We start from the raw sequence: 21026 nt of genomic DNA on the forward strand, positions 1-21026 counted from the left end.
GGCAACTTGAAAGTATCACTCTGCTCTCTGAAAGCAAAATAAACCCAACTCCCGTTCAAACGTGGCAGCTTCTTTTAGTGTAATTCGTGTGCAATCTGATGCTGACATTCGCCACACTCCTTGGATTTGCTTTGCATTTGAAAAAAAGACACAAAAAAAATCCATCCTGAGACCTCAAGCTGTCACAGGTCATTTACTGGAGCTGGCTCTCTTACAAATCGCTGCAAAATATGTATCTTGACTCAAGTAAGTGACAAACAGCAGAGCTGTAGACGCCCAGACTCAGTGTGAACCAACACAAGAGGAGGATTAGGTTTATCTTGCCCCGGCGGTTCACAGATGTTTGCTGACAGGCAAGGAATGGTGATGAAGGAGAAAGCTCCAGTCTAGGCATGGGGCTGTTCTGGTCAGCACCAGCCAAACCTGACTCCTTCCCACCCCTGCCAGCCCCTAAGCCTGCAAACCAGGAGACGACAATCAGTCCTTTCCTTGGGTACAGGCTGGGAGGTGTTTCCTCTACACCAGGAATTCGAGTCCAGGCTTCCTGAAGGTCTTGCCTCAATCTCAACTCACCTCAAAATTTGCCCACAACCACCAAGGTCTCCAGCACTCACCCTCTTTTCCACCCAGCTCTTGTTCTTTGCACCCTCAATCCTTCCTTGCAAGCTCTCACCCCTCAGTGCTTCACCTTTGGCTTTCCAATACTGTCCATAAATCACAGTTTCTGCTCCTTCCACCACAATCCACCAAGGCTGACCCCTTGGCCAGTTTGTTCCTTTCCCTCATCTGCCTGTTACCGCCTGGCACCCAACCTACGGTGGTAGGAAAAAGCCCTTTTAAACCTTGGAGCGAGGATGGGGACTGTACACGTGCAGTCTGCTCTACAATCTGCAAGAGCAGGAGCTGAAGAATCGAGCCATTGAAAATTAGTGTCTCTAAATATGCAAAAAAATAAGACAACCTTTGAATTTATAGCTAGCCTAGGTTTGGATGGAGGCTTGGGGGATGGAGAGAGAGACCTGACAAAGGCCAGCCAGCCCCAAAACTGACCTGCAGCTTTATGCCCTCACTCTACAGAGTGGGTTCAGCTAAGCTTTCCAAAACAAAAGATGAAACTTAGCAGTAACACCAATCCATCCCACTTGCTCCTCAAGTTACTTTTAAAATATGGCAGAGGTCAAAAACAAGCAGTCGTGGGACAGGATAAACGTTGTCCCAGGCTTTTCATTCTCTGCAAGTTCAGAATTATTTTATGTCAGGGGAATTCTTATGACAAGCAGTTTCATGAAGTGGTGGCACCAGACACACCCAATAACACCTCCTTCCCCCACACCACTATCTGCCCTGCACTACGACTGGCAACTCCAGTGGGAATTGAATAAAAGTCTAGATTTTAGAAAAACAAATTTCCCTCGAGATAAGCACTAAGAGGCAGCATGGTCCATGGACGCCTTTATCTGCTGCAACATTTATACATGTTAAACAATATTTAAACCTTACTGCAAGATCAGGCACAAACTTGATGTGAATTACAGACATCAAGAGGTGACACACAGCAGAACTAATGTTTCAGTAGGACAAACTCCCACCCACCAGCTTTTGCTCGAGAAGGCATACAGCAAGCAGCGGTTCAACTGTACATACACAAGCCTTTAGGCATCCGGTTGGTTTCCACACCAGCAGAAGTCTTTTACCTATGAAGCGTCGGGAAGGAAGAAAGGGAGAGTGACTCTTTCAAACTTCACGCACAGCACAGAGAGACCCAAACTAGACAATATTCCATTTGGTTCTTTTATTAGCAGAAGTTAAGAATACAGCAAGTAATAAGATCCCATCTTATATGGAACCATCACCAGAGTCCCCAACCATCAAAACCCCAGAATGTGCTTCATTGCTTTCAACAGTAAGCAATTTTTAAAAAGAAATATACTGAACAAGGCCACTATTTAATGGGGAAGGAAAGAAGCTGTAGGTCCTAACTATTCTATGGCAATAACCTGCACACAGAGCAAGCAAGCCTCTTGACTGCTGAGAGTAAGGCATTCAGGTGCCAACCTGGGAAGAGTTCTCAGCAAGAGCTACAGAAAAGTGCACAGCTAGGTTGTTTTTATTGGAACACAAAGTTCTCGAACGGAGAGACTGACTGGGTTAAGAATAGCAGGTGGAGTACTGTGTTTTTGTAGTAAGTTCTGTGCTGTGTAGGACCAGGTTACAATCACCCTTCAAGGAGCGAAGGTGGGATGTTCCAGGATGGAGACTGCCACTCCTGCTGGTACTGTTACAGAGGTATCCCAAAGCTCCCTACAGACAACTCCGATTCTGATATGTATGTACCACACTTCTCTCACACACCACTATACTCCCTGCCAGGCAACTCCACCTCTTTGTCCAGGATGCCAGTGCTATTAGCCCTTACATCCAAGTTAATACTGCTCTTTACTTCATTTTAGTACCACACAGACCTGTGATAACTTCTGGCCCTACAGGCATCCAGTGTAGCGATCCTACTGAGAACACATCCCTCTCGGCTCGCAGCCTCTGCTGCGGCACCACTTTCTGCAGCTGACCTTGCTCTCAGAGGCTTTACAAAGACTCCATTCGAGAGGTGAAGCCTTAATATCCAGTCAACTTTTGGAAGGTGTTCTGCTTCTACTTGACTCCCTTAGGCAAAGAAACCCCCCCAAAACACACTCCGTGACATCCAGGGTATGGGAAGATCTTTGCAATCCACATTTTTCTCTTGAAGGATGAAAATTCACACTTGCAGGAGTCTTAAAAAAATCCCAAAACAAAAAATCCACCCTTTACCTTCCTTTCTTGTGAAATACAGCATTTTATGAGCTGTTTAACTCATCTGTGAGAGAGGTAATTGCTCTAAATTTCCAACTAAACACTCCAAGCAATACCTGTGCCATAACAAACAAAATGTTCAAGTTTCATCTACGACTCCAAGGATTCTCCTTCAGTCTAGCTTCTGACTGGGCTCCAAAGATCAAGCTACATCAATTACACAAGAGAGGGATATACGCCTCCCCTTTTATAGGAGGTGCGTCTGCTCCACAGCAATTCAACTGAACTCTTAGTTTCAGGTTTAAGAAATACCAGCAGTCCCATTGCTAAAGCACAGATGGGAAGCAGACCTAAGGAAAAGAAAAAAAAAAAAAAAAGGAACTGCATTGGGCTGATTGTGGATTTTTCCTCTTAAAAAGAAAAACCTGCAAACTCCCTTGGCATATGGAGCCTGACACATGAGAAGGTAATGTGCTTGAGGTCTGCAGTAACTGTTAACTCCAAGCCCTGGAGCACACAGCTTCCTCTTTCCAGTCCATCTTAACCCCACCTCTGTTTCCCCTCACATGCTCAACTATCTTTTGACAAGTGCGTTACCATCATTTGTTCAAACAAAACAGGGCAGGCCTGCAAACGGCAACCATCTACTCAACGGGAGCCTCTGGGTATAGGCAGGCACTGATGGAGTCGGACTGTTTCCCGTTTCATGTGCAGTTATCCCATCATGCTCCAATTCATACGATGAGAAAAACAAACTTACTGTAAGATCCACTATCCGAAACTATACAGGCCACGCAAGCTTGGAAGGCAGCCGTCCCACACACTGAGGCAGGACACAGATCTATCTTTCCAGTTCCTTGGGTAAATAAACTTGCTAACACTGTGACCTGGATGACAACATGATTAATCCAGCCTTCACAACCCTTTTGTACACGTACTGAACCTACTCCAAGTGCTGGCCAGGACCCTGCATTGCCCAGGGCATGCTGGCCACCAGGAAAATCTACAGGGCCAACATGCTTCACTCCTGGGAATTTTACCTGGTCCTCCTGCAATCATTTATTTTGTGCAAAATTGAAACAGTGTGTGGTACTTGCATGTTGCATTCTTTACAAAAACCCTTTTCCCCCCCACCCATTGTTTAAAACATTTATATAAATTTTATTTAAACAGAAAGTTAGAAATCTTATTTACAATTTGTTTTTTCTCCCAAAAGAGCATCTAAAATCAACTCCCAGACCCTCCAAGAGGATATAAATTTAACCTTGGTTTTTTTTTTTCTTTTTAAAAAAAAAAGGAAACTGCTAAGCTATCCCTCCCCACTTCTACAAATAAATATGGCATTGAACAGAAGCCGATTTGGAAAGGGTCCTCTGTAGCTCAATCTGTAGATCCCAAGAATAAATTAGGGTTTCAGAATTTCCTGGTCTTCAAATTGATTCATTCCATTGCTTGAGGTATAGGATTTATATTGGTTAGTCAGAATCCCCCATGAAGCTCCACGCCCCATCAGCTGAAACTTGGATTCTTCTTAGGTATTCATTTTGCTAGCTTGTATGCTTCAACCGCGCTCGCGGTGCTGTTTTGGTTACGATCTTGGGCTGAAGGCTGTTTTTTACTGCATCCCATCTTCCTCTGTGCAGCCTCCTCCGACCGTGAAACGGAACTCCTGGAGGTTCGAGACCCCATGGAAGTGCACGAAAGCGCCAGCCACTACAAAGACGTGAAACAGCTGATGGGAATGGAACTGCGGAAAAGAAAACACTTCTGTTCAGCCGGGGCACTCTGGACTCTAGTGCTACCCTGTCTCCAAAAAAGCCACACATTCAGCTGAAGTACACAGTAACACGGAGCAGCAGTACCTCCAACCACAAGCTGCAAAGTTCTCAAAGTTGTGTATTAAAAGCCCATCCCTCTCCTATCATTAGCAAAATAATCAAATTCTCCACACACACACCCTTTTCCTTCACAGTCATCTTAACTGGCTGGTCAATCAACAAATACGCTACATAAATGCTATAGCACATCTCTGTGAAAGGACAAGGATGACTTCAAGACTTTGGGCAAAAGGCTTAAGCAGGACCCTTTTAAAATTAGCTCCTCAGCCACACATGCTGCTGTTTTAGATAAAAAGGGTGCTCTCATACACCTAACAGGTACAAACTCTGCTCTGGCCACAGGCATAAGTTTTACCAAGTGGATTTTCACAACACTTATTTTATTTCTCTGCCACAGAGAAACAGAACAGAAAAAAAAATGGTATTATTTTAAAACCTATAAACAACCAGATGTTTGGAATGAATGCCCAGGATGCCATTGATTATAGCACAGCAGAATGAAAACCTCAAGGGAGCTACCTGACAAAGCATGCCCTTGTTTGAGAGAAGCCATACCAATATGGATAACGCTCTTGAAAAATTTCTACAACCATGCATTTGCAGGCTCCAGAGGAAGCTTGGACAAGAGCTGGTGGTATAACAGTGCTTTTGGAACCTAGCTCAATATCGTAACAAGGCTTTGTTTGGCCATTTAAACAAACCTAGCAAACTGGCTCTCTGCAAAAGCCACTCAAACAATCCAGGCTTCATTCTCACTTCTAGTATTCTTTAGGGGTCTTAAACTACCCAAGTGGAAGTACAGTGGCCTTCCAAAGGTCCACTTCCCTCTCACCTCTACTCCTGCTCCACTCGATTTCTTTCTTTACATCTTCCTCTTATATTTCCCCTCCACAGTCTTTGTGATCCTTTCCCTCATCCCAAGTTTTCCCCCTGCCCACCCACTTGCTCATCCCACTTTCCCCTCTTCTGAGCCAGAGATCCCTCCAAACCAGGACAGACTACCATCTCTATCCAGTATTCTATTCACTGGCTGCACAAGATGAGGAGCCAATCATTGTGAAGATTGCAGAGAACACCGAATATCTGAGACATAACCATGCACTATTCTGCACAGAAGCAAGGTTAAGACATGTGTTTGCAGGATCCTCAACGCACAAAAAAAAGGGTTTGCAAAGTTGCTTATCCATCTACTAAAGCTATCCAGTAGATGTTCTGGGGTGAATTTGCACACGCGTTACCTCAGACCAGTCAGCTTGTGATAACTCAGCAAGAGAGGCACCAGGTAAGGCGGGCTCAGAGAGCCCCTAGTTGTTTGGTCCCCTAAGACCTATGCTTCTGGTGCACCAGTTTGATACTTGCAATAAGAAAACATTGACACAACATCCTCCAGTCTCAAGGGGAACCAGCTTTCACGTTGGTCTCCTCATCCAGTCATTCTGTAGACTCACCCAGATGTCACACTTGCCAGGGAAGAATCTCTCCGGGATGCGGGCAGCATATAGTGCAGCACCAGTGATGTACAGGCATGCCATGAGTGCCAGCCAGCCTATCTGCCCCATTGTGGCTGCTTTCAGGAGCCCCTCAGAGATGACAAAGTGCAGGGTGGGAATAACCCCACTAAGACCCAGACCTAGAAATACTCCTGGGAGGTAAAGAAAATGTGGGAGAATCAGATTTGAACACAGTGTTGGTAAAGGGAGACAATGAAAACACAAGAGCTATGGCGGAAAAACTCAGTATTTGCCAAAGCAACAGAAAGGTGACAGCTCTTGAAGCTGGAGGTCCCCAGAAGCGCTTTATTGGAGAGGAAGTTAAAGAATGCACAGACTTCCTTCATATACTAGAAGCTACTTAGTTATACGTTTCAACAGATACTGAAATACTTCATTTAATGTGTATCTGCCAGCTTTAATGTATAGGTTAAGCCAGTTACAGATCTTGGACTGTAGAGGGCACTGAGACTACACGAACTATGTCTCACTTTACCGTATCTCTCAAGAGCTAAGGCAACAAGGACAGACAACAAAGAGATTGTTTATCAAATACTGTACAAGTAGTCCTAAGAAACAGAAAAGTTGCATCTGAGGCTCATCTGATCTGCCATATATGAGAACATGGTTTATTTATTTAGATTTTTAGCAGCAGGTACAGAAATCTTGTAAAAAAAATGTGCATGGGGGGGAATAATCATGTCCCATCCAGATTTTAAGTTTAGAAGGCTGAACTCTCTGAAGGTACACCCATAGCTTGTCCAGGAAATCTAGATTTACTGTAGAGAGCATGTGCAGGTTAAGTAACAAGAAATATTACTATTCAACTCAGCTATATTCAGATTCCATAGCTGCCCCCTAAAGCTTTCTCTTCCTTCCTACCTTAGAATGTGAAACCAAATCTGGTTTTGTTCTTCTGATCACATGAAGAGAAAAACTAGACTCTTTGTATTAAACGTGTGTTTATCTAGGCAAATCATTCAAATTAATTCAATCATTCAATGATTTGCTAGAGTCTGAGCCTAGTATTACAAAACCAAGACAAACGGTAGAAGGAATATACACATACACACACCAAGCAGTCATCTTTTGAAAGAGCAAAGTTGCTAGATATAGCTAGAAATACTTTGCACTACCTTTTCTACTGCATGTGTTACTGTCCATTTCAGGAATGCACTTCCAGGACTCTCACCAGCCCTTATCTGTGCATCCAGTTGGCTATAATTGCTGCTGAAGGAAAACCCATCAAGCTCCCGCTCCAATATTAGCTCTCTATAAAATTAAGCTCTCTTAAGTCTTCCCCAGAAGTTTTTCCAACTGGCAAGTAGGAAGAAGGAAAGGCAGTCAAGAAGCAAAACAATTAACTTCAGGTCTTACCTGCCCTAACACCCCGGTATTCAGGGGTTGCAAACATGTCCCATTGTGAGACAATTATGGCTGCGATGCCCAGGACACAAATCACAATCAAGTAGATGAAGCAAGGCTGAGGGTTGCAATAGAAGGAGTAGTACAGCCACGGTACAAAGCTGCCCATTATGAGAAGTGCAATGCCCGAATAATCCAGCCTAGAAGGAAACAAAAATCAGTTTGTTAAGAAATGCGAACCTCTTGAAGTCCTCATAACAAACACTCTTTAGTAGAGCAACTGTCTACTTCTCACTGCAAAATGAAGTTATTCTCACCATTGCAACTTACTTCCTGACAGCAACTCTTCCACCAATGCCCTCCCACAGTAACAGATTACCTTGACAGCCAGCTAAGTAAGGCCATTTTTGGACAGTCATCAGCAATATATACAGCAGCATTTAGACCAAAGCTTTTTGAAGGAGACTCAGATTTAAGTTTCAGATGAAGAAAAAAGCAGCCCAAGAGTCCTCGGAACACAAAAAAGGGCACACAGTATGTTGTGAGAGCACATCCAACACATATACTTTAGTATCTGACAAGCATAGTTAGGCATCAGCTCAAGTGACCACTGGGGAATAATCTTGCAACTTTTCAACCATGCTGTTTATCTATACACCAGTGAAGAAAAGGAAGTCCTACTATTGCTCCTTTTTACCACACCCTGGCAAAATGCTCCTACAAACGATGGAGTAAATTTTTCAGTAAGGGATTTTAACTGCTGGGTTACTTTGGAGGTGGTCTTGCAGATTACACAATCCTAGTTTGAGTAATCTCAGGAAATAAGAGATATTTAGCAGCCAGACAAAAATATATGTAGTAAAACCAAAGGACCGAGACATTTTGATAAACTTATGTAAGACAGCTCCACAATGTGCAAGATTTAAAGTTGCTCAGAATAGTTGAAATGAAAGGAAGTGACAGTTGCATTAAAAATTCAAAGTCCTGCAACTAAGCTCTAGGTATATTACTTACAGCAGCAAAACACGTGCACATGCCTGCCAAACAGCAGAAAATGAAGGACTTTTAAGACTAAATCAACAGCACAAAAATTCATGCCGAAACAAACAATAATTAGGAGAAGCTGCATCAAATCTCTGATCAACTCTGTTTCAAAGTACATGCAGTCATGCAATGAACAACTCCTACACTGGGGCTCAAGGCATAAATCCCCAACACTGTTTTCCCACCTGCTTATTTGGCCTACCCTGTCCTGTAGGCACTTACTTAGAGAAGAGCCGGGAAACACCTTCTGAGTGGCAATAAACTGTGTGGAAGAGCCATGAGAAGGAGAGGCAGAGTATGGCTCCCAAGAAGAACAATCCAACAACCACTTTCTCCTGAACAGGTGCTACAAAGGACATGTTTGGCCGGAACATGTAGAAGATTCCCAGACAAAGGAAGAAAACGCATCCTAAAAAACAGTAAGGCAGAAAGGTGTCAAGTTCATGCATACTGAAAGCTTTTCTTTCTAAAAGCATGACTTTAACATACAGGAGCACTAAACATAGGAACTGCATGACAACCAGGAGCACACACGTAGAATAACATACTGCCCTACTTCAGTCAGGCATTCCAAACACATCTCTGTCTCAGACTGAAGCAATGCAGACTTGCGTGAACTCTGGTTTTTCACTTGTTTTGCAAGAAGTCTGACAACTAGTGGGACAATTAAAAAAATCTGTTGCAAAATTTAAAAAGAGACGGGCAGAGTTCACAGAAACCCTTTCCCTTCAAGGCTTCTTGCAAGTTGAAACCACTTATACAAGCTGCAACTTAAGTGTGTTCCTGTGGCAAGAAATGTGATCTCAATTAACACCTACACACTTGGGAAAAATAAAGAACATCTACTGGTAATTTATTAACGATCAGGAGACTTTTAATTCATTAATTTGTACTGAATGTCATAATTAAGGAAGTCCCATCCAACCCTGGTGGGATAAAATTAGAGAGGGGTACCAACCTGTTAATTTAACAAATTACTAATGGAACAATAGTACTGACCACCCCACACCCCTTTCTGTCTTGCTTGCAAAGACAGAGAGCAATATAACCAATTAGCATTAGAGCAAACTGAAAATACCTAGAAGATGTGTCCAGATGTTACCAGTCTCTGTATGTATTCTGAAGATACTCTTGAAACAAGCCCGGAAGGAAGGCATGGGTGGTCTGTGTCCGTGCAACAGGTAGTCGTTGTCCTTCAGCCAGTCAGGCAGAACGTCGTGGGGAATGACTCTCCATCGGCCCTCCCATACCTGGAAGTTAGAAGATTTTAGTTAAATTCAGGGAATTGAGTTCCCCTCAACGTATGGCAAAAGTCAGAAAACCTGTATTAGTAAAAGTGTTAATCTTTGAGTACAGTAAAAAGAAAAGGGTTGATGGGATGTCTCTGGGGAAAAGGCTTTACACTTGAAATATAATGCTTAAGTCACTGTTCCCTATTCAAAACAGTATCATTAGGAAGTCGAGCTGCACCACTAGAGAAAGAAATACTTCAGCATTTCATTGAACTGAACGTTATTGGGCTTTTTTACCACTAATGAAGGGAAGACATTTAATTCATTTCCATGCTCTGTTATTTTCACAGATCATCCTTTCCATTTAACTGAAGAAGCCTATACCTAGTTCTCTCCAAGAAATAAATAAGTAAGAGCCTGTTCTTCTAACAACAAGCTAATCTGACTATATATCTGCTAGCATTTGGGGCAGTCTAGCAGAAAGCTACCCATCAGCACTAATATGGGCCAGAAAGCATGAAGTGGCAAGAGTCCAGTCAGTAAGAAGTGTCCAATCCCTTATCCCGGTTTGAAAAAAATTCTCCCACATTCCCAAAACAAACGGTGACAGATCAGTTAAGGCAACAAATCCATGACTCTCAATTCCATCAGATTTCTTCTTTAAAGGGAGAGTGTATGTGCACACATCTATTCTTGCAGCTGGTTCCAAATGAAAAAGAGTGTGCGCAGGTGTTCTTAAGCGCTGCTTCAGTAACATAAGATACATGTAGTCTTCAGTTTGGCAGCAGAAGCAGTACTGCCAAGCAGAGGGATATCAGGGAATTGCTTTATGTACCGGGGTTGTTTCTGCAGTGTTCCTTGGATTTGTCGTCTGGCTAGTAACACAGGAGCGAGACTGAAGAATCCTGAAACACTAAGTTTAAAAAGCTACATTCTTATTTCCGTTTCAACAACAACAGCTTAGAGTTTTTAAATCAGTTCTTCACACTCCTTCATGAAAGTAAAACTAATCAGAATAACCAACCCAGTTAAAGACTGGGTTCTTAAATAAATTAAACAGGAAAATAACTGGTTTACTTCATGAACCAAAAATAGGAAATTGAGGCAGGAACAGCAGGAGAGAATTCATTTTACACAATCCACCTAAAGACCATTTAAAAAGGGGGAAAACGTGCATAGTAAAAAAAAAAACAAACACACACACAAACAACAAAACCACCCCGACACAAAAGACCACTAAGTAATTAGGGGCCCTCTGTAAAAACATCAAAGAATAGTTCATAAAACCAGCAGGAACAAGTGTATAAAGGGGCAGCACTTCTTTCACCAAGAAAGGAGGGCCAGAGCCCCGTGGCTCCAAAAAGTAGCAAAAATTGAGCCGAAGTCAGAAATTACAAAATCTACAATGAATTTACTTAAGATATAGTTTTAATACAGCTTTGTTTTCTTTTCAAGTAAGGGACAAATCTTATTCTACAACAGATGCAAATGGTGCTGAAAAAGCAAAATATCTGCAAGTCTGAAGAAACCTGGGAAAAAATGACACTGTAAATGAAAATCCCTTGAACCAGAAGGCTTTTTTAATGCTTTGCACTCACAGGTGTGTCTCAGAGACTCCTCAGTTGCATAATCAGCTTTAGAGTCTTGCTTGTAATCCCTATTGTTCCATGCTTTACAATTTACGCATTTATGACAGATTGAGATCTTGAGAAGCTGTGGTGTTACTAGTTATAACAACAGATGCCCATTCAGGAATGGTGTGTATCTGCTCTCCCTCACATTAGTAGTGCAGTTACTGCAGGTATAGTCTGTTGCCCAGTAGAGCTTCCTAAAAAAGGAAACTACTTCAGCGGTTTCCACATGCCCTTACCTTACACACAAATTCTTCCATTCTCTCCATAGCATGGTGGGCTTGTAGAAGAGGTGACATACCCATAAACCCTTCGTCTTCTTGAGGTGATTCATCATTGTGTTTAGAATCCTCAGAACACTGCGGGGGGAGGGGGGGGAAGAGAAAAAAAATAAAAATAGAGTAAATGCTTTGTAAGAAGATGAACAAAGCAAGATGACATTGTTTTCCATACAAAACTATGATTTGAGATCTTGGCAAATGGAGAAGTCTTCTTTCCTTGAACAGCACTGAGGAAGGAATTCAAAAGAACGAGCAAAAAAAATTACATTCTTAGGTATCTGAGAACAACTCACATGTTTAATCCTTTTTGCACCTGTTTTTACCAGGTTTGGAAGAAAGCTGTGTTCTTCTGTAAGTTACGCTTCACGAAAGCCCAGATATGGAGTCTGAGACTTGCAGCCTACCCACCGCTAGGGCATGATTACTTCCTATTTTATGTTTCAATGTCACTATGCCTGCCTTAATGCCTCTGTAACATATCTGGCATTTTAGGATAATAAACAGCAAGCCAAGGAGAGGAATCCATTTACCTTTTTATAAATGTTTCACGTCAATTATTAGTTCAAATCTGAAGATCTATTCCATTTAACTGACACTTCTCTTCAGCTCATAATCCAGTAATGGACCTTTACTCATTTGTTTGATTTTCAAGATATTTCAGAAAGTAGTATGAAAGTTTTGCCAGTTAGACAAAGGCAAGTTATCACAGAAAAGCAGTAACAGACAGTTTTAAGCAGAATTCAAATTAAGAGAATCATCCCTATCTCCAAGATCTACCAAGAGAATTATGAAGAAAGAAAAAAAAAAACCACAAAAACCACTCTGATCCTAGATATTCAGCTGGTACACATCACTAATAACTTCATAGGAACAAGGTTTGGTAAGTTTCTACCCTATGTTGACTTATCACATCATCTACATATTATGATACACTCTAGCTTTCCATTTAGGAAAAAGCAGGGGGAGGGGGGACAAAGGTTCTACATTCCTGTTTGCTTACTACAATGCTCATGGCCCATCAGAGACTCCATTCAATGCTTCAGCTTCCAAGGTAAACAAGCTTGAGAAAGCTAGAAAAGAGAGAATGAGCCTTTTGTACCCTTCAGGCTTGACGCAGAGAGCTGCCATGCGCCTCGTGACCAAGCCAAGAAAGACCCACAATCTGTATGGAGTCTGGCCTCCTCCATATTACAAGTCACAACACTTTTTCTCTTTGCTGTTTCCATATCAAGGTTAACAACTTTAAAAATCAAGATTATTTATCAATAAAGCCATCCAAAATGACTGAGAATCTAGTATATAACCTCACATAATTTATCTATGAATTATTAAACAGTAATGTTCAGGTTACTGTCCTGAACTTTGAGTCCAAGATCAGCTCTGGCTACGCGTTTTTCCCATGTTACAGCTCTCTCAGAGTAAGGCCTTATTAACTATTTCCATCAACAAGTTAACTGAACAAGGTGCTTAAAACTTTCATTTTTTAGAAAATAAAAGGAGACTTCTTCCAGCCTACAGTGAGCTACCTAGACTCTTCAGTATTTTTGTTTTTTGAGAGAAAGATATGACATGCCGATACCTGCTTTTGTAGCTGAGGCTTACAGTAGCCACTGAAGTTTCACCTTTTGAAGAGGTCCACCCCATGGGGTAATTGATCCAATTTTGCTTATCCAGAATACCTATGACTCTTATGTCATACATAATATAGATCCTTTGTATGACCTCACATTTGTCTACACTAGGATAACTTAATTGACTAAATGAATCTTTGTACATAATCTATGTCCCTTGTACTGCCTACTCACCGTAATTTATTATTCCAGTTGACACTCCATCTGAGCAAGTCTGGGCAACGATTTTATATTTAATAGCAGATGATAGATACAAGTATTGATCAGTACAAGATCAGTATTAAATACACTCTCACCGCCTAGGTTACCCCATTAATTCTATTGAGAAAGGCATCAGGCAACAACAAGGTGTAAATGGGTTTAATATCCTTCTAAAATAGGGACGTGACCTGTTGGACCAGAAAGTAAATTATAAAAAACAAATTTGGTTTCACTCTGACTCAACAACATTCACTGACATTATTTCCCACACTGTCAATTTTACTGGCTTTTTCTACTAATGGATCTCTCTGGTTAGGATTCTGTTTTCAGTGTTATAAATAATTAACTCAAGGTTATAGAAACATAGAACGATTTGCGTTGGAAGGGACCTTTAAAGATCATTTAGTGCAAATCCCCTGCCATAGGAGTCTGTACAAAATGCTTATGATACTCTGCAAAATCTTACAAATCAAAGAAATCTTCAGTTTCCATGAACACACCTTACAGAAAAGCAAGGCTGGTGTTTATATTCCACTGTATTTGATACAAGAAGCAGTGCTATGCCTTTTAGCTACCCTACAACTCCCTCCCCCAGCACCACACAATGACCAGCTGGAATGGGGTGAACAAGTTAGTAATCCACAATTTACAAAACTTGGTGGACTGAAGGAAAAAAGGTCCCTTATGGAATCAAAGCCTGTATTCATTGCAGTCTGCCCAGTGACTCAAAGCCAAAAAAATGTTCATTTCCCCCTCTCCACATACTCCCATTTCTAGAATGATGGGAAGGTTTAAATTTGAACAGACTGTAAAGCTCGAAGAGCACAGCTATTTATGAACCAGTCCAAACTCTTTGCATTTTGGCAATTTGCCTACAAACAAATCATTACTGGGCTTCTTTTAGTGATAAAAAGAATTCATGTCATATATACAGTCCAGATTAATGCCAGAAAATACAATTGATTTTACTATCTCCTTCCTGCCCTTAAACTGCAAAATTAGCATTCAAGGAAAAAACCTAAAGCTCAGCTTCTTAGTCCTTTTCTTGCTAAGGAGGCAAAATGAGGTCTGTTCTGGAACATTCATCCTCTCTCAACTCATTCCCGTAACATCGCATTAGAAAGAACCGTAAACTGTGCTTCTTGGAAGCTGGAAATCTATAGTTGGAGTGCAACACCAATGCTAGTTTTCATTTGGAAATCTGAAGGAGTCTATTGACCTCAATTCTTCAGACAATGACTGAGGGGAAAAACTACCAGTTTTCTGTTCAGAAGGTATATCATTGTAAAATCTCCACTATGAAAGATTCCTTCATCTTTTCTATGATATCTTTATATCTACATTCTCTCCTCTTTGGCTGATTGTATCAGATATTCAAGAATACTTCTAGAACTTAACAACGTATGCACGCATATGCTTTAGGATTTTTTTTCAACTGTTTCTAAGTTCGACCCACAGAATCACATTTTAAAATGGGGAACACATTGGATAAATAATCACACTTGCTTAAGACCACGCAGGAAATGAGAGTCCAGAACAAAACTCAATACTCTCACATTTAATGTGGCATGGTATATCCTGAACCATGTGCTTCCAGAACAGATTTTGCTGTTGTACTTTCTAGATCATTGGCCAAAAGGATTTTCACTCTGCTAACGTTTCAGTTGTTTTTTTACATCATCTAATTTACTCAATTTCTTTTAAAAGTAGTCTCAAATTTTGACTAAAGAATTTTTTGGCTATCTTGAAATAAAAAACCTCATCCACAAGCAAACTTGTTGCAATCATCAGCTGTCATTCTTCTGCTGCACATATGAAGCAGTGCGCAGAATCAGTCTTTCAAACGGATCAGAAATCACAGCTTCTGTATACTTCTGTATACATGCCCCAGAGGGCATGGGCACTTAATTCTATGGAAATACCAAACAATCCTTCCAATTTTTATTCCTACAGATTCATAGAGTGTTAAAGCTATGAAAAAACATAGTACAGATACCTAATGAGACGAAAATTATACAACAGAAGTATCAGTGCATCCTGAGTTGCATAATGGTACCAGAGAATAAACAAAACCTGAAGAACAAGTGACAATGGCCAGAAGAAAACAGTTTTACTGGTTTATCCATATGCTTTTTATTATGGGAGCTTTTCTAGATTCTTTTGTGTTAACAGTGATACACAGGAAGGTAAGTGAGAGAGGTAGAAACCAGACTTGATTAAATCATTTTGTACAGAGTTCCAGGCAACACACTTCCAGGGACATATCTTCTGAAGAATTTCAGAGTGTGCTTTGGTAGGGATAGAAAAGGTTTAATGCCAAAACCAAACCTTAGGTTTCTTGCTCTGGTGCTATAAGAGCCGAATTGCCCGGTGCTCATCATTAAATAGGTTTATTTTAACATTAAAACCTCCCTCTTATATAGCAATGGCACAAAAGTTGAAAAAAAGTTTACATTTAGTACAAGAATTTGTTGTCTGAATACAGTCCAAAAACTGTCAGATCACATACCCAAAGACCCCGTTTACAGACAAAACTGCAGTAAAACCTGCTCTAGTAAATGCAATATACTTGTCTACTACAACAGCTTATCCTTCTCACATAGATTAACAGTTTTTATACTGATGCTCTCAAGTCTGTTGACAGACACAGTGTTTATTAATGCCCTTACTATGCAAGAGCCTGTCACAAGTCAAGTCACAATGGTAGAAAAAGATTCCAGAAATCCTTTTTTCCACTTTTGAGAGAGTTGTGTTCTCTGGACTTCAAGTGGCAAAACTGTAGCTTCTTGAGGTCTCTAGTTTCTTGATGTCAGTTTAAAGATTTCTAGGAAGTTGGAGAGTTTGCACACAACTACTACTTGCACAGGTGACAAGCAAGCTCTTGTTCATCACTTCAGACTGCAATTTTGCTAGAAAACATCGTTGATCGGTGTTCATTAAGAGTGTGCAAACTGAAACTTGTCAGACTTGAATGAAGTAAGAAGCTCTGTCAAAAGTGGTCCTCTTCTCCCTCACTCCCATCTTCCTTTACGCTGCTCCTGGCACCCCTCTGATCCTTGGATTGATTAGCTAATCCACTACTAATCTGGGAGAAATTACTCACACTTTTGCTTGGTGAGCTTCCTACTAGATAATAAAGTTGGTTAAGATAACCGGTTAAGGAGCTCAAGGTACTGCAACAGAAACAAAGGGAGGACCAGCTCCCATTTTGCTAAGATTCATTACAGAACACTTTCTGCGGATCACATTCAAGGCCAAGTTCCTTTTTGACACGTACCAGTTGGATGCCAAATGATCTCCAGTCCTCCTTTTTGTAGTGTTCATCAGTTAGAAAGGAGCCTAAGAACCTAGCTATGCATGGATTAAGAAAAGGTAAACTAATGATCACTTCAATAGGTTGCTGTATTCTCAAAACCTCCAGCAGCTTTCAGGACTGCACTTTCAGAAATTCGACAGTTTTCATGCCCTGCATGTATGGTGTTTGATGCAGAACCAGAAGTGTGCGTGTTAACCACTAACACTGGTAACTGCAACACAAAGTCTCCTAAAGCCCAGAAAGGGCAGAACTCTTATGCGTTAGGGTTCCTTTTTGGACAGCCATCACTCAGTTACTTGGGGGCCTAACGGACCGTGCACATACCTATGTAGTATTAAGCTCTGGAGTTAATGAAGTCCCATGTCTCAAAGCTCAAATGTTTGTGATATCAATTCACCATCAAGATGTCACCAGTGCCCTAAAGGTACCATCACAGGAATTTCCAAAGCATGAGGCAGTCTGAATCTGTTCTAACATTCCTGTTGCTTCCTTTGGCTCCTGACAGACGCTCCCCGGCTCTCTTCTTTATCTGTGGCCTGACAGAACTCTGCCTTGGTATGAACACATCATTGTGACACAGGCAAGATAGTTCAGAAAAAGCAAATATCTTGATTAACTATGACTCAGAACTTGTATACAATTCTCTTTTAAAATACAAGTTAGACAACATACGTTGCTGCATTTACAATACCACTGTTATCCCCCATATTTAACTGAAGTCACAAAGTCTAGACATGACTTGGGAGTTTTTGCTCTTGTTTATCTTGATCTCATCAGATGAATGATTAATAGTGTTTAACATGACATTCAAGTCATTTAATGTTTCTTGGGGCACCATGCCAGATTCAGTAACTCGAGTGCATTCAGCATAAAGGCCAAGATATGTTCAAGGCTATAATATAAAAATGCTATTTTTCTAATCGCAGTCCTGTAACATCCTTTGCAGCTAGCCAGATTGCTTTTTTCAGCAACTCCTCTGTGCCCATTTTGTCAAATGACCTTTTATCAACCTGTCTTTCATAAGGGGAAAGCAGCAATAGGTGGTGCCGTGCCTTTTCTCCTAAAAGCCTGTTGCACATTTTTCAGAATTTCATCAGCTTATGTTCTTTGGACTGTAAGTAATTAAGCGGAAAAACACAGCACCTTAAAACTTTCCCCGACTCCCTCTAACTTCTGCACATACCAAGTTATTTTAAAGTAACAGCTTTGTCATTTAGAGTTTACATTCTCTGTTAATCTGACAGGTTTGTAAACACAGACACACCGCAGTTTCCAAAAGGCTAACTACATTCACCCTCTAAGCAGGGTGTGCAAAGATGTTTTTGCTGTCACCGGACCAAAAAGAGTCTTTCATTAGTGCTGTGCCAAAGCCCCTTTCAGCCTATTGGTCAAAACGTTAAGTACTTGAAGGTTCCTGGAGTTTAGTATTTTTCCTTTGTAGGTCACCTTCTTATAAAAGCTACACTCCGTTTAATATAGCACTTGGAAACAGTTTTATACAACTGGTCATGGGTGACTGCTTGCTGGCACTCATTAAAAACAAGCACTAACATTTAACACTCGTTTAGCAAATAGTCCTAGGACAAAGTCACATTTTGGCTTCAGCAACCTTGCTAATACACCCCGATTAGAACTAGTTCCCTCATTAAATATCTTCAGATGAAAAGGGTTTGTTGGATCTCGAAGTTTGACAAGGACCAAAGACCCCAATGCCCACATGCGCTAATCAGTACGCTTTGGGGGAAAAGCCTGTAGAAATCGCTCCTTCTACAGAAGATTCTCATGTGTCATTTCCTGCTCCTCTGTCACTGTTAATCCTGACAGCAGAAAAAGAAAAACAAGCATGCTGGGCTTCTGGGAAAAACATGCTCTGTTAAAAAAATAAACAGAGAGACACTGAAAGTGTACTGCTGAACTTAACAGAAAAGCAGAGTCAATCAATCTGAAACAGTTGGAGGAAGAGGCAAGTTAGCCCACCAATAGAAGATTATTTTCCCTTATATCACTGTGAAAGGCCGTCAGGTCCCCCATTGTTGCCCAAATCAAGCAGATATGATCTCCGAGAGAACAAAGGCAAAAAACTGTGGAATCTAACCCTTGTCCTGGAAAACAGTTGTGCCAGTGAATTCTAAACAAAACCACTCCCTCCCTCTCCTAGTTTCAACACACAGCCCAGCAAGCGATGGTTACAAAACCAGCTGGCAGGCAGCAAACTCAGCAGAGTACCAACACTTCCCACCTCAAAGAACTAAGACAGGCCAGACTCCTAGGAGACAGTTGAGCCCAGCTGCAACTCAACAGGCCATAAACCATTACAACTTTCCTATTGATTCACATGAGAGTTTTCTGGGAGACAAGGCAGACACAGAGACATGGCCATTTCCCACGTTACCAGCCTTCTGGGCGCAGAATACTGTCTACTCATGGTTGACTAGGTCACCGGTTTCTGTCTTTTCTGCAGACATTCAAGCTCTAAAAGCCTGTTAAAACAGGCACGTCTACTGTCAGTGAAGGATGCGTTAGCATCTGACCAACTCAAACCTGTGGAGCCTGGAAACAATCTCCAATCTTCATACTGTCTAAGTGGGAATACTTGGAGATATTCTGCTCTGTGTATCCAAAAAAAGGTTTTTTGTACAAAAAAAAAAAAAAAGCATGTTTATAGGGAGAGATACTAAATTCAAGCACTTACTTCAGTGACTAGCAGTCTGAGTAAAATATGCATTACTTCCAGTGCTTAGAACAGCAAGTGAAGGAGAAATTCACGTTAAGATCTTTTGATCTGAAGCAAAATGCCAATTCACATGCTTTCAAAGAAAAAAAAAAAAGTTCTTTCCCAAGAGTTGCAAAAATGGAGCAAAGGAAGAGGTGATAAAGTACTCTACACAACAACAAATTTTGAACATAATCTGCCTTAAAGCAAAAGCAAACATGTTTCAGTGGGCCCTCAAATTCTGTTATGCCAGGACTCTCCCATACACACTTAAAAGACACCTCTACCAATAAAATCTGTAATGCAATGCAGGAAATCAGCAAATGAAGAAGCAGATGCTGGGTTTTTAATCATAACTCCAAGTACCAATAGTAAAATGCTAGACTGAAAATAAAGCTAAATGGTTTCAAACTGAGCAAGAAGCTTGCAAGTAAATCAATAAAGAAAAAAAATATAAGGCAATCAGATTTTACAAATATTAGCTCCAGAAAGAATATTCTTAAGGCTCAAATGTCTACCTTTAGCCTTCAAGATTTCATCTAAATCTTTTTCACTCAGAAATCTTTTTCAGCTAGCATGCACCATAAAGACAACTTGAGAATTCTATGAATTTACATGCACCCTTCTGTCAATACCAAAGTTCTTTTTGTAGATAATGTGTACACACTTCTGCAACAGAAAAGGCTTTGAGTATGTTCTATGATTCAAGTTAAAAGCCTGGAGTTATTTGCTCACCTTCCAAATATTCTAAAACTTTTCTTTTGTACCTGAAAATCTGTTAGTCACCCTCCTTCAAGTCACTTTGGTATTTATGCTCTAGAGACTCTTGTAGCTACATGCAGGTATCATGAAATTTGTCAAGAGGTCAAGTAAATCCCACTTGAAGTCGAAACCCATGCTCCCTAAGAAGCAATCCAGCCAAATATTTGCCCAAATTTCTTCTGTCCATTCAGATGACTTCAGAGCTATGCATACCTCCTTCCAAACCCTTACTCTATGTTACCAAACACTTTAGGGCAACAGGTCTCCACTTCGTGGGTGCATTTCAGTGCCACACAGGACAACTGCACAAAAAGAATCACCATTCAGGAAGCTCGATCATTGGAATAAAGGCAAAGAAAATGGTTCTTTTGTTTGCCTCCTGTCACTGACAGGTTGAAGTATAAAAGGAAAGAGTCAAGCGCAGGTTTTTAGGGCTGCATAAAGAGCCCATTCATCAGGTTATAAGAAGTCACATGTATTTGATTGTGTCAGCTTAACAAAGCCACAGTAAGAGAGATTTCTTTAGGAAATATCACTGCTAGAATTACAAAGGCAGTCGAGACACAGAAACACTAGGAGAGGAGAAAAGATTATGTCCCAAAGGATAGGCAATGCAGCGTGTTACAGGAGGGAAGCACCTGCTGAAAAATGCCTTATCAGCACATACACGTATGTGAGAAAGGAAACTAGTTTAAACTGCTGAAAGAGACGACTTCTACAGCTTGCCTGATC

At 41.0% G+C, this 21026-nt stretch overlaps 1 protein-coding gene across 1 annotated transcript in view; it reads right to left on the bottom strand.

The window, feature by feature from the left end:
- Positions 1 to 1779: 1779 nt before the first annotated feature.
- The window catches only part of ADIPOR2 (adiponectin receptor 2), a 47030-nt gene continuing 27783 nt past the window's right edge, over positions 1780 to 21026 (bottom strand). Inside the window, exons 3-8 of the mRNA XM_074166971.1 lie at positions 11630 to 11749; positions 9606 to 9777; positions 8750 to 8936; positions 7496 to 7683; positions 6077 to 6270; positions 1780 to 4537 (exon numbers count right to left, since the gene is read on the bottom strand). Coding sequence (XP_074023072.1) covers positions 4406 to 4537; positions 6077 to 6270; positions 7496 to 7683; positions 8750 to 8936; positions 9606 to 9777; positions 11630 to 11749 — 993 coding nt within the window. The 3' untranslated portion in view covers positions 1780 to 4405. The remainder of the gene's footprint in view (positions 4538 to 6076; positions 6271 to 7495; positions 7684 to 8749; positions 8937 to 9605; positions 9778 to 11629; positions 11750 to 21026) is intronic.

The sequence above is a fragment of the Numenius arquata genome, chromosome 2 (genome assembly GCF_964106895.1).
Source record: "Numenius arquata chromosome 2, bNumArq3.hap1.1, whole genome shotgun sequence".
NCBI classification, from domain to species: domain Eukaryota; kingdom Metazoa; phylum Chordata; class Aves; order Charadriiformes; family Scolopacidae; genus Numenius; species Numenius arquata.